The sequence below is a fragment of the Bufo bufo genome, chromosome 4, assembly GCF_905171765.1.
Source record: "Bufo bufo chromosome 4, aBufBuf1.1, whole genome shotgun sequence".
Classification (NCBI taxonomy): Eukaryota; Metazoa; Chordata; class Amphibia; order Anura; family Bufonidae; genus Bufo; species Bufo bufo.
The window spans coordinates 260,484,546-260,499,515 of record NC_053392.1 but is presented as its reverse complement, the minus strand read 5'-3'; the positions used below and the strand labels follow the sequence as shown (position 1 = coordinate 260,499,515).

The window sequence follows — 14,970 nt, the reverse complement described above, 5'->3', positions numbered from 1 at the left end:
CTATGAATACCTGTGTACCAATGGGTCTTAACCGCAGTCATGATCTCATACTGCACTATTGACCCTGATACATTGTTGCTTTTTGAAGTCTTTTTAACACTTGTTTTTTATGTCTTTGAGGTGGAGCTATAGTTGATTGTGTCCACCTGACATGTTTGACCTGCCCCTTATTTAAGGCCAGTGCCTCACATCATTTCGTTGTCATGAGTAAGGATCTGCATTTAGTGATCTGAAATGCGTAGACCTGATGTACATGTCTGGATTTTAAGCACTTATTCATTAAAGCATGAACACGTTCTTTGGAAGCTGGATTCCCTTCTTCATTTACATTCACTTCAATGGGGCTGCAGAAGATGCGGACAGCACTCCGTGTGCTGTCCGCATCCATTGCTCCGTTCCGTGGTCCGCAAAAAAAATATAACATGTCCTATTCTTGTCCGCGCTTTGCGGACAAGAATAGGCAGTTATACTAAAGGCTGTCCGTGCCGTTCCGCAAATTGCGGAATGCACACGGACGCCATTCGTGTTTTGCGGATCCGCGGTTTGTGGACCGCAAAACACACAACAGTCGTGTGCATGAGGCCTAAGGTTAACAGGAGCTGACCAATACAATTAATCCCTTCCATGCAAGGCCCCAAATTTTGTTACCTTGACCCCTCCACTTCATTAAGCCACCAGGGAAGGTTGAATAAGTAAAATATTTTTTCAAATTTTCTGTTTTCTAAACCTGAGATGCGTTTTTTTTAAGTAGGTGCGTTTTATAGTCCAAAAAATATGGTACATCTCCTAAACTTTGCATTTTATTATATTTTTCAGGTTATCTGGATTCCAACTTCCATCGTCAATAGTAAGCACAGGTTCTATTCTCACACTTTGGTTCACAACAGATTTTGCAGTAAGCGCCCAAGGATTTAAAGCAGTATATGAAGGTAAATGAGCTGTATATATTCAAAATAAAAAAATATTGGCTTTGTATATAAGTGTAAAGAATTAAAGGGGTTGTTCGATTTCAGGAGAAAACTGAATAACCTCCAAGATCCACTTGAAGTAAAGAACAAGTAAGTACTTACCTGACTGATCCCACTGCACTGCACTGGTTCTCCTAGCTGGGCTCTAATTACGCTGCAGTGGTGACATCACATCAACAACAGTTGACTACAGTACCCAATCATTGGCTTGGCTGGGTGCACTGTTGAGGCGAGAAATTGGTTGCAGTAGTTACTGTTACTGACAGTGGGTGTGGACCCACTGTACCAAGATACTGATTTGGTTTAGGGCTAACTCTGAGGGCGTCATCCTGGTACTCCCCTGGTATTCAACCTTTAACACCTATACATGAATCTGGAGTTTGCACCAGCTACCTCTTGAGATAGTTCTGGTGTGGTTAAGGGCTAACCCATGAATGTTAGAGGCATTGTTGAAAAGCACTGAGGAGTCAGACAATATGTGTAGTCTAGGGACAGGTCAAGGTCAGGATGGGCAGCATACAAATATATCTGAGGTCAGGGCAGGTAGTAATAGGGCAAACTGAGAAACAGGCCACTGTTAAAGCAGGCAGCTAGAATTAAAGTTTGTAGCCAGGTAGGAGCATGGTACACAGGTAGTCGGATGGAGAAAACACCTTTGCTGGTTAATAGAGACTAGGAAGCCTAAAACTCAGGCACACTCCTACTGGGCAAGGTGCCTTAAGTATACAGGGACTGCCAGGCATAGGCAGGTGAAGGAATTGGAAGTTGGAAGTGTACGCACTGGCCCTTTAAGAGGCCAGGAGTGACTACTTGCTCTCAATAAGGAACAGGTCAAGAGGCTTTAAAACAGGAGGCAGGACACAGCATTCATTGAGGATGGAGAGGGGAGGACCAGAGAGCAGACCTGGACCACTGGAAGGCAGAGGAAACCAGCTGGGTGAGTAGAGCGGCGCCCATGCCCACAGGGATGAATGGGGCAGCAGCAGGCATTAGGCACCAGAGCAACAGTTGTCAATGCGATGTCATCACTGCAGCGTAAATGGAGCTCGGCTAGGAGAACCAAATCATGGGATCTGTCAGGTAAGAACAGGTAAGTACTTACTCATTCTTTATTTCAGGCAGATCCCAAGGGTTTCCAGGCTTCCACCTGAAACTGAACAACCCCATTAAAGGGTTTCTGCCACCACATTTTTCACTATTAAACAGACTGACATAATACATGTGCCAATGTCACCTGAATTTAACTCAGTTTTTTTATGCTTCTGTGTGCCCCCGTTTTTGCGAAATTCTTACTTTTTTATATGCTAATTAGCCTCTAGGAGAATGGGGGGCATTGCAACTGCTCCTAGAGGCTCCGTTCTCCCACCTCATGTCACACCCTTCTACATTTGATTGACAGGGCCAAGCCAGCGTTGGTCTCCTCCTGCCGGCCTTGTCTGCCGGGGAAATCTCACACCTGCGCCATCCCGTTCAGTATTCAGAACAGTGAGGGAAGGACGCTTGCCCAGCTGCCGACTCCCTCACTGCGACATATTCGGCGCAGGCACAGTGAGGAAGCCGGCAGCCGGTGAGCGTCCTTCCCTCACTGCACTTGCGCAGAATACTGAACGGGACGGCACAGGCATGAGATTTACCTGGCAGACAGGGCTGACAGGAGGAGACCAACGCTGGCCTGGCCATGTCAATCAAGTGTAGAAGGGCGTGGAAAGACTTGGGCAAACGGAGACTCTAGGACCAGGTGCCTCTTCTTGCTCCTAGAAGCTAGTTAGCATATAATAAAGGTTAACATTTCACAAAAACGGGGGGCACACAAAAAAAAAATATCAGAGTTAAATTCAGGTGACATTAGCACATGTATAATGTCAGCCTGTTTAATAGTGAAAAATGTGGTGACATAAACCCTTTAATCAAAATGGAAAAATACATACTGGTCAAATATGGATAGTCATAAATCAGTGCCTCTTCCAACATGTTATACATATGATTTTATTGCAAGAACTACATTTTGGGTCACAGATTGTTAGCTTGTAGAATTTCCTTTTTAAAGGGTTCATCCAGTCCCTTAAAATGTTCAACCAAAAGCTCAAACTGATTAAAACTGATCTTACTCATCCCCTGCCTCTCCTGTGCTGATGCAGTGTCATGGGAGCAGCAAGGGGCCAGTAAGGTCAATTTTACTCAACTTGTTATTTTAGTCCACTTTAAATTTGTGGTTAAAAAATTGAAGTGGCTGGTCAACCCTTTTACATCCGGAAATGCTGCAAAGATTGACATGTTGTATGTACAGAATACCGTATATCCCTTGTTTTCAATTGGTTTTATTGTGTTATTTTCCGTTTTATTTCTATTCTACATTTATATCTCACACAGTATCAGGTAATCTATGCTATTTATTATATATCTGGATAATAAAAAATTTCTAGTCCTACAAAAGAAGATTTGAGTTACCATTTCAACTGAGGATTCATGATTGTGTTACTTACTGCTATTGACAGTGCAGTCTCTTCTCTGAAACTATACATAATTTTGCTATTAGCACTCAGCATAAGTAGCGTTGACTGTCAAAGTGATCTGATAGAGGATGATTATTTCTTATTCATTTTAGTGAACAAAGTTATATCATGATATTGTTACCATGGTGGTGCTTCTTGTCCTTCAAAATGTTTCATATAGTATTTTGTGGATTTTTTCATATATTTTGCACTAAAGCATTCATTTCTCCTTATTAATAATCTAATGTTTTACGGCTAAATTAGCAATGTATAGTTCAATTTGTAAACTGGAGACAAATAACATGTTCCTGTTTTACATTTGTTAACTTCTTTTAAATTCACAACAGGTCAAATTAAGAAAGTGCAAAATGTAAAGGAATATTTAGTAATGAATAGAGCATCGGCTATTGATATTAAAACTGTCTAGGGGGAATTTAATTGAATCTAATAATTCTTGACAAGACACTTTGTCATCATCATTTTCCCATTTAGTATTTGCTGCAATTACATCTTTACAATTTCACCTGACATGAGCAATCTTGGCCACTGGTTTTGTATAATAGATAATATATATGATGTTGTACATGGAAAGAGTTTGTACTAAGGGTAACTAGGAGAATGTAAAATTGTTTCTACTGAATTTTTAGTGCTATCTTTTTTTTTTTCTTTACTTATAATATACTACACAAATAATTCTATGTACTAATGTTCTATGATGAGTAATTTATGGACAGTTTGCGCTTCTCTGTGTAATATTAGATCAGTAGATACATTTTGGCTACTAAAAACGATCACAGTTTTACAAACTTTTTTATTCTATATTTCCCAATGTATCTATACTACTGCTATAACTAAAATAGGACCATTTTACTATTTATTAAGACCCAAAGCCAGGGGCATTGCTAGGGTCTGAAAAGATGAGAGGTCCAAGCCCCAATGTATATGTGCCTTGAATTATCTGTCCTGTTTCTTCCCACAAACACACAAGCCTTAGCGCTAAAGACATATTTTATTTGCTGGATGCATTCTACAAAACATGCTGGACTATATAGCACTACATACATATTATATCCAGTGCCTCACAGGTGGCATCTCCTCTGATGTAGATGTTCTCTTCCCTCATCTTCTCCATTCTCCCTATAACTTCTTTCAGCTGTGTTTCATCACTGCAGAGTTTACTAAACAGGCATCATAGGTTACTCATTTTTCTATTATCATTTTCCTCTCCATCCTGCTGCCCCAAAATTATCCTGGTGATGCCCCCAATATTGTGCCGTGCTGTGATCCCCAGCATCCCCAAATTCTATACCACAGAAATTATACTGCCATACAAATTAGTCTCCCTATAGTAATATAAAAGTCTTACTAATAGGAATAATTATCTCCCAGAGCGCCCTTATTATCAATAGTGCTCCACAAGAGTGCCCCTGTTAGTGACAGTGCCCTCCATACTGTGCCCATTATTAATGGCCACCATAATGCAACCAGCAGCAATAAGTCTCTCTATAGTATTAATAAGGTCCTCCTATAGTGCCCTCAATAGTAATAAGCCACCTTTATAGTTTCCCCAGTAGTTATAATGTCGACTAAAGGCCCTCCAGTGGTTACTGCCTAATGCCCCCTATAAAAGTCCAGTGATGCCCCTTTTAATACTCTCTATAGTGTCCGAGTAGTTAAAATGTCCCCCTATAGTGGCCCAGTAGTTATAATTCCCCCAAAGTGCCCAAATAGTTTTAATGCTCTCCTGTAGAGCTCCAGTAGTTTAATGCCCTCCTGTGGTACCTCCAATAGGTATAATGCCCTACTATGGTGCCCCAGTAGAAAATAAGGCCCTCCTATGGTGCCCCCTGTAGTGCCCAAGTAGGAATGTCCCCTGTAATTCCACCAGTACTAGTAGTAATGACCCCTTCAGTGGCCCCAGTAATTGCAGAGTCCTCTTGTAGTTATAACCCCCACTGCCACTGTAGACATAAAAAAAAAAAAAAAAAAGCAAAACATGAAAATACCCATCTGACTTCCCACTGCCCGATACCTAAGTTGCTGGCTAATGGATCCTGGCGGTCATGTTGAAGTGACTATGCCACTTGCGCTGTTCTACAAGTGATTGTCAATAGTAGGTCGTATTAATCTGTTTTGAAATGGTACTATTGCCAAAACTACTTTATTTATGGTGAGCGTCACCTTTGAAACTCCCCAATTCTAATTTTGCTGCCTTTTTTGTGGAATAAGCAACCTCTTAGATCAGAGAGATTTGCTTAAAGCCCCCTATGAAAGGGGGTGTCTTGACCTTCCAAATATGTGTATATATTATGCTGCTATCTAGTATAGTATATTTAACAACCCGTCTGTGGTGCTGGAGGCAGCTTTATTGGGCTCTTATGAGGCATTGTCAAACTTTGTATATTGCAGTGGGGTGTACACGGCTCAGTGTTATACCAGTAATATAGCTGTGACAGTGGCAAGTTGAACTACTTTTGTAGCCATGCATAAAAGGTGAATAGGCAAACTTAGCCTGCTTACTTGCCACTCTGGTGTAACCCTGCTCCTGATTTTGAGGTTTGGCCATGGCTCAGTGTGAAGTATCTTACTTAGTTATATCAGGGGGGAACTCTTTCAATCTTCTGAAGAGTTTAATCTATGGCAGTCTAGTTTATATAGATATTTTCTGTTGCGACATGCAAATGGGACCCAGTTTGGTAGAGGGACTGTGTCCTTAGAATGCGGGCCAGTGGAGACCATAGCAAGGAGTGTTAAACTTATAAAGCCGGTCTCCTCTTTTTACAGTGCGATTCTGGCTGTGCAGGAAAAAGGCAGTTATACCGGAATTAGAGTATTCACAACTAAAAAACTAGTGTCTATATGGAGGTCTACTATAATTAGTGTTAGACCAGTTTATACAGACTAAGGGGCACATTTATTAAGACTGGCGTTTTAGGAAGGCAAGGAGCGAATAAGGAAAGCGCAAAAATGGAAAATCACCAGATCAGGAAAGGGTTAAACAATCAAAAGTGTCTAACAACAAAAAAGAAATATTAATACATGGCTTTAAATGTGTTTTCTATTTTCTGATACAGTTCATACAGAGGGGATCATGCAGAATGCACCAACAAGTCTTTAATGCATAGGGACGTAATTTTGAACTTGTCTGTTATGAAGATTATATATATATATATATATATATATATACAGTGTATATATATATATATATATATACAAGGCAAAAAAATGAAGGCAGCACTCCAAATAGTGAAGAAAGTGGAAGGTTTATTCACCCAACCAGCAGCAACGTTTCAGCTCTCTCTATGGAGCCTTTGTCCAGCTGGACAAAGGCTCCATAGAGAGAGCTGAAACGTTGCTGCTGGTTGGGTGAATAAACCTTCCACTTTCTTCACTATTTGGAGTGCTGCCTTCATTTTTTTGCCTTGTATCTACAACTTGGACCTTGGTCACAGGTCTGATAAGGAGGATTTTTTGCACCCGCTTTCTTTCTTGAGTGCTGCTTCTTTTCTTTATTTCTCTATATATATATATATATATATATATATGTCGAAAAACGGGCAGCACTCCATGAAATAAAAAAATAGGTATTTGCTGCAGTATTTTGTCCGGACAAAATCCTGGAACAATACTGCACTTGCCAAATTCGGCATTAATTTCCATAGAGATGTATTAATGCCGGCATCAAGTGTTCCGTAAATTGCCGGTTTTCCAGTCTACGCATGCGCCGGGCCTTTGATCTTTGAAAAATGTAAATATGTTTAACGGATCCGGGAAAAAGGCTTTCTGTTTGTACACGGCTTCCGTTGCCTGAACTGCCTGCTGGAATCAAAAAACGCTAGTGTGAAAGTACCCAAAGATGATGGTGTTCTAACCATGCCTAACTTGTTCTGAAAACTTGAACCCTATGGATAGAATAACTAAATGCAGCTCCCAAATGTGATTTATGTATCCAAAAGCCATTCTTACTGACTGCTAATTATTATTTAGAAATATTTTCTTATCATCAATGCACAGTCTTGAAATTACCTTAAAGGGCTGCCAATTCTTCATTATTCTCTATTTCAAAATAATGTTATTTTCAGACAGAAGCAGCAGTTAGTAAGAACAAACAAGTTTGATGTAACTTTTTTGGCAGCTCCTATTGTACTTTAATCCTTGAATGGATTTAAATGGAAGCTATCATTATAATTTAGCATAATATTTAGGCTCATAACTAGCCTTAGGTATATATTATTCAGAACGTTGCTGTTTGATATAGCTGAGCATTTGCATATTTTTTTTTTATTTTTGCTGATTTATTGTTTTAAATATGAATACATTTCATGTCACCAACAGTTTTATCTGCTTTGATCCAAAATAAACGTTGTAATAGATATATTTTGTAAAGAATGCGGGCTACTTACTGCTCCTACCAGTATCCTTCTCTTTCTCCTGTTCATTTAGCTGCCACATGGTCCTTTACTGACGCTGCTGAAGCCATCCTGTGGATCATTTGCTGTTCTCCTCTAATACTATTTCCTGGTTTAGTTCTGCAAATGCAACACTGTGGGATTTAAAGGTCCAGTTCAAAGGGTTTCTTAGTTTATTGACTGCCAGTGGTTTGTATAGCTAGATATTTAAGCTTAGGACACCACGCTGATAATATCATATTGCTGGTGACCTGTACCCCATTTACCCACCCATGAACAATCAATTTTCTTGAAGTATTTGTTACTGCCTGCTCTGGAAACTAGGCAAGCAACTCCACAATACAAATCAATAAACCATGCAAATGTAGTATTTTACAGCAATTTAGAACCCAAAATGCAATATATACAAGCAAATTTGATTATATCATCAAAGAAAGCACTAAATGACAAGAGAGATAGAATGAATTTCAGTTCTCCTGAACCTTTATTACAAATACATTATCCCTTGTCATGTAATCAAAAGAGTGGAAATAGCATCCTCTGTGTGGATAGATTGAATTTTATCCTATTCATTATACACCTTTAAAGAGTAACTCTACTTTTTTATTTTATTTGCTAGTTTATTAGAACTAGGCATGTATACCTGAGTTAATCTGTCAATGATAGTCAAAAGATCTGTAATTACCTTATAATAACAGCTTTCATTAATGTCCCCTGTCCCTTTCCACTGCTCCCTTAAAAGACAGTTGCTATAGCTCATCTGTCTCTGGCTAGGAAGACGGAGGGGCGGTCCTTCACACTGCATGCCTGCATTAGGCTTCAGAGTGAGGAGGTGTGTCTCTCAGTAATACAATCTGATTGGCTGGCAGGGAGCTGCTGGCTACAGCAAGTGTGTATGGGAAATTAGGGAAAGCAGTTTTGGCCTCAGAGAACTGGCAGAGGAGCCATCTTGAGAAGGTCCTCATATTGTAAATGTTTAAACAGCCGTAACTAAGGAAAAAACTCAAGGAAAACAGTGGTATGTGAAGAAACTAAAGATTGCTTTATGCATAATGCTGCTGCAGAAGTAACATATGCTAAAATGTTTTTTTTTTTTTTTTTTATGAAAACGCGACAGTTACCCTTTAAGTCTAATGATGACCAGTGTATTGTACTCCTCATTAGCTATTCCTATTCTGGATATTTCCATATGCAAAAAATGCAGATATAATCTACACAATATGTGACAAAAAAACAATCTCAGAACTGCCTAGATAAGTCAAAGCGTTTTAAAGTTATCAGCACTTAAAGTGACACTGGTCAGATTTGCAAAAAAATGGCCAAGTCCAGAAGGTGAAATAGGGCCGAGTCCTTAAGGGGTTAAAAAATACTCAACGTATACAGACTTTCATAACAGAAGTGGACTACTAACAGAATGAGCAAAACCTCTCCAAGGTGAACTCTACACTAAGATATCTGCATTAACGATACAATACACACAATTGACACACCATACATCCATTTATTTTTTCATTATAAAGAATTTATTTCTCTCCATCCCTATCCAATACTACCTATTCAATATGGGAATCCGGCCCACCTTTTTCAGCCAACCCCAATCAACAACATGGCCACACCCCCAGGGTGGATATAAAAAGACGCATACATCAGGGATAATGCTAAGCCACTAAGGAAGAACCAGCTAGCTTCGAAATGCGTCTGTCCTATAGCATTATCCCTATGAGAAACCGCAACATACCGCATGGACTAGAGGAGAAGCGGTGTCCACTAATAGCGCGCTAAGAAGATTCAAACTCCGTCCGCACTCCGGTCATGTGGGGCGCCGCGTGACCCGCTGGAAGACACGTGATCCACTACCCGGAAGCAAGCCACAGTCCACAGGACTCACCGCAGGCTGGGACAAACAACGCGCCCCAGCATGCTAACCCACAGGGGGAGAAAGAGACGCCGAGGAGACAGCAAATCATCTGTCACCAAGAGGCCAGGTGAAAAACTTCCTTTATACACTTTAAGGCTCCCCGCAAACCACAGTGGATCACAGGGGACATACCTAGGTTAAACACCTAGAGGATGGGACCCACCCCACTTCTCATAGCTGGTACTCTTACCTGGTATCTCCACCGGGTTAGTATATATAAATGAACTATACCTACAAGACAAAATTTAATCAGACTTTTTACCATTTTTGACCACTTTTTATTTTTATTTTTTCATTTTTATCAATTTTTTTCACTTTTTCATTTTTAAACCGATCATTTAATCTTATTCTTTAACTTTTTAACCTGTTTTAAAAAAAAACATATGAATTGGATGTCCTAATAATCAAATAAATATATATTTTTATACGATATACTGTCTCAGCGCACACTGTATCTAAACACCACATTGACCTATAGAAACACCCCTCTGCAGCTTCAGGTGATAGAGTGCCTGTTCCACTCCATATACTCAGCTGATACATCTCCTTAAAGGACTGTGGTGCAGTCCTGGCACAAGAGCACCTAGGTCCACTAGTTGTGTAGGGTGAGTCGCCATTTACTATATTCACTTCTCTGCCCAAGCCTACAATCTATCAAGATCCCTCTGTAGCAGTATACTGTCCTCTTTCGTGTTAATTACTTTACACAGTTTAGTGTCATCTGCAAAAATTGATATTTTACTCTGCAAGCCTTCTACAAGAGAATAGGGCCCAATACTGATCCCCACTAGTAACAATGACCCATTCTGAGTGAGTACCATTAATAACCACCCTCTGTTTTCCATCACTGAGCCAGTTGCTTACCCACATACTGACATTTGCTTCCAGTCCAAGCATTCTCATTTTATATACAAATTTTTTTTTTGTGGCACTGTATCAAATGCTTTAGAGAAGTCAACGACATCCATTGATTTGACGCAGTTCTAATGACTACAAAGACTAGGAATATAGGAAAAGGATTTATTGATTCATACAAGCAACTCCGTTGAACACCATATTGGCATCTTTTTTTTACTAACTAAAGGTTATACACAACGCAAAACCTATATTTTTGCCTATAAGAACAGGAAATTAATCACAGAAAGTGACATAATTTCCTTTGATTGTTTCGCTACTTTTTTTGTGTAATATATATTTTCTCTATTTAACCTATGCACTAGCTTTATGAAGACACCAATATGGGCATTGAAACATATTGCTTATCTGAATCGATAAATCAGTTTAGTTTAGCTGTCTGAGAGGCATTAGTTGGGGGTGGGGATTACTATTTTCCCCTATGGGAAGTGCCAAGTACACATGAGGAGTATTGTAGTCCAGGCAATGCTCCTCCAATATATGAAAATTAGAACATCTTAGGCAACTTTCACACTAGCGTTTTGGCTTTCCATTTGTGACATCCGTTCAGGGCTCTCACAAGTGGTCCAAAATGGATGAGTTTTGCCCTAACGCATTCTGAATGGAAAAGGATCCGCTCAGAATGCATCAGTTTGCCTCCAATCAGTCACCATTCAGTTCTGCCTGCAGCGTTTTGCTGTCCGTCTGACGAAGTGGAGCCAAAAGGATCCGTCCTGGCACACAATGTAAGTCAATGGGGACACAATCTGGCACAATAAAAAACTGATCCGTCCCCTTTTGACTTTCAATGGTGTTCAAGACGGATGCTTCATGGCTATAGAAGACATAATGATGGATACATGCGGTTGTATTTTTGTAACGGAAGTGTTTTTGCAGATCAGTGACGGATCCGCAAAAAACGCTAGTGTGAAAGTAGCCTTATATGTGCTGGCACTAGAAAGGTCCTTTTGGTAGGAAAGTTAATTTAAAAATATTATGGGTTTCTTTGAAAAATATGCAAATTAGCTTTGCTTCTAAATGGAAAAGAAAACAGTATGTCTAATGCCAGTAGATGTAAGATATCCTAATTCGCGTATATTTTTCCCATAAATCCAGAGGAGCTTTACCTGAACTACAATACTCCTCACATATACTTGGTGCTCTCCTTAAGGAAAGATTGAACCTCCGCCTAGGCAGGATCGTTGGATTGTTTCATTACATTGCCTGTTACCGGTATATGTTTGTGAGTATAATAAACCCAATTTTATACTGGTTTTAAAGCGGTGCTTCACTATTGGAGCAGTTTAAATATTTTATACAGCGGTGTTAAAGAGAAAAGAAGAGAAAGAAAAAGAAAGAAAGAAAGAAAGAAAGTGAAGCCTCTGATTTTGTGTGATGTGCCTGCATAACTAATTACGCTTTTGAGTACAACCATATGAGTGGTATTAGTAGTGGAATACAGTGCTTCCCACAGGAACATCTGGAAGAAAATAGTAATAGTGGGACCTGATGTTTTGCCTATATATCTGAAATTGGATGAGTAGAGCTTGAAGAGGTTTTCTTCTGATTGGATAGGGAACGTGCGGTCCCATATAACGCATTGACTGAACCTCCGCCTAGACCTAAACCTAGATCTCTCAGGCAGCTAAACTAAGGGGGTCATTAACCTGACATTTCCCTATGTTAGGCATAATTAATTTGCAGATTGCTGCCCAATGGTTAGTTGTGCCACAGTCTGTGTATTTTCCCTGCTCAAGTCAGATCTAAAAAAGTTGGTGTGGTGTGGGTGGTTAAGGGCCCGCCTCAATCATCATCTTCTATGCCTGTTTTAGTCTAAATGTAAGCCAGCTAGGAAGCTGTCTTACATTCAGAAGCGGAGCTGGATGCGCCGAAGTTATGTCGAGGCCTGCATCTCTACATAACTTCGGCGATCCAGCACAGGGGCTTTATTAAGACCTGCGTCTAAAACACGTGTGAATAAATGACCCCTAAGTCTTTCTTTTCTGCTCTGTTAAAAATAGAGCCATTTTCTGGAAGAGATAACCATATGACCAAGGTAGATAAGGGGTATTAGATCCTTCTAATTTTAAATGCAAGCCCTTAGGCTAGTATTACCATTTTCTTATCTGCCAGATTCCGTTTACTTTTAAAATATAGCCTTTATTATTTTACACGCTAGGATCTATCTGGATTAAAAACCCGGCTGGCTGCCGCTACTGTTAGCCACTGGTACTTCTACTGGTACAGTGGACAGAGATTGTAGTGGTGTGCGCACCCACCTGCTATCAGTGGTATGACATTACTGTGATTCCTACTGCATTATTTGATAGTGAAAGCGTTTGCCAGCCATTAAAAATAATTAAACATCGCCCCCAACATGTTTTTCCAGCTCCCTGGCATCATCAAAGGTTTGGCAATGATACATACATGTGCTGTGCCTAGGATTAAATACACTCTGTTTGGAGGCTCGTCACAGTTGAGACAATCATGTACTGCCACGTTAGAATATCTCCCCCTCATGTAATACATCAGTCACTGGCATTCATTCCGAATTGGTGCCTTGACTTATCTCAGCATGTGACTATGCATATATTAGGTCTTAGAATATTGTCACAATTCCCCCGAGACCTACAGGGTGACTGCAACTATGTTTAAACGTAGTTTTTCTAGTGCTCACAGGGTGCGTGTGCGCCTGTCTTTGATCTTAGCTTCTTGACACTGCAGGTCTATGCATTTCTTTCTTTTGATCACCCTATGACATGGATGTTTGCCAGGTATTAACATTAGTTGTCATTATTGTTTACATAGCTTGATAAATTCAAAGAATATAGTAATAATTGTGTACTTTGATGGAAATATTTTTCATTTTTCTTTATTGGATAGATAATATAGCACCTTGCAGCAATGTTATACTATATAGGTGTCCACAGAGGAGATATATTTACAATCTAAATAGAGACATTAGTTAAATGACAGACAGCCCTTTCTGTCATATGATGATTACTGTATCTTCGAATTATATGTTACTAGCTGAAGGACCCGGCTTCGCTCGGGTATATTTAATCTATTTCATTTCATGTTTGTGTGTGTCGTTAAAAGATATCAACACTATCCACTATAACCATGACATCAACAGCACCCCGCCCCCAAAACAGTGACCTCCACAGCCCCCCACCCCTTAATACTGACTCCCCCCACAGTGCCCCATCCCTTAAAATTGGACCTCCACAGCAGCTCACCCCTTAACTTTGACCTTTATAGCAGCCTTTCTATTTAACAGTGACTTTCACACCATACCACCCCCTTGACAGTGACCTCCACAGGGGCCCACCCCCTTAACAGTGGCCTTTACTGGATCAGGGCTTGTCCTTTTGAACAGCTCACTCTTAGACAGCAGCACTGTGCTGTCAGAGTGTGAGCTGCAGGGAGAAAGTCACCCTCCCTCCCACCCCTGCAGCTGACAGAAGTTGATTTTTACCTTAATTTTTTCAATCCCTATCGGATGAGGAGTGGAGGGGGCGTGGTCTAACCAGATCAGGGGTGTGGTTTAGCAGGACCTGTGGGTGTGGTTTTAAGTATTTTGAGGGTGGACACATTGTGGCAGGGGGCGTGTCTGGGCTCCTTCCTGCAAGAGTGACGCCCCTCTGGGCACCTTACTGACTCATTTGCATACCAAATAAACTGGATTTTCAGAGGATAAAAACATCTGGAACAAACGCACATCTTGAAATAAGGTATTAAGTGCTATTAGGCCATGGCTTTACTTCAATAGCGATTATCCTGGTGACAGATTTCCTCTAAAACTCTCCTACAGCAGTGAAGATAAATGGCTGGTAAAGTAAAACTGTGTATGTGGAGACTGGTAAAACTGTGTATGTGGAGACTGGAGGACCTGCGAGCTCCTAATGGCTTCTATTAGCTAATGCATTTTTTGGGAATATCTCAGGAACGGTACGTCTTAGAGAGATGAGACCTAGTCTAAAACCTTCCCCGACACCTGATGTACCCGTGTGCCAAATTTCGTGATTGTAAATGCGACGGTGTGGATTCCTTTAGCAGACATACACACACACACACACACACATAGACTCAGCTTTAGATATTAGATGTGTAATAAAGAAACTGAATATATTCTATCCTGGTTTTCACTAAAACACTCTATTCGCAAGATTGTCTTTAGTTAAATGAGCTTTTAGGATTTACACAAATTTAACCAAGGGCAAGAAATTGGGTGACATAAATTAACAATACTCAGTTTAGCAATCCATAATTTGCCATACAAATAGCAT

At 40.2% G+C, this 14,970-nt stretch overlaps 1 protein-coding gene across 1 annotated transcript in view; it reads left to right on the top strand.

Annotated features, from left to right (window-relative positions):
- The window catches only part of CSMD1 (CUB and Sushi multiple domains 1), a 2,494,699-nt gene that overhangs the window by 307,691 nt on the left and 2,172,038 nt on the right, over positions 1-14,970 (top strand). Inside the window, exon 3 of the mRNA XM_040430026.1 lies at positions 817-929. Within this exon, the coding sequence (XP_040285960.1) occupies positions 817-929 (113 nt within the window). The remainder of the gene's footprint in view (positions 1-816; positions 930-14,970) is intronic.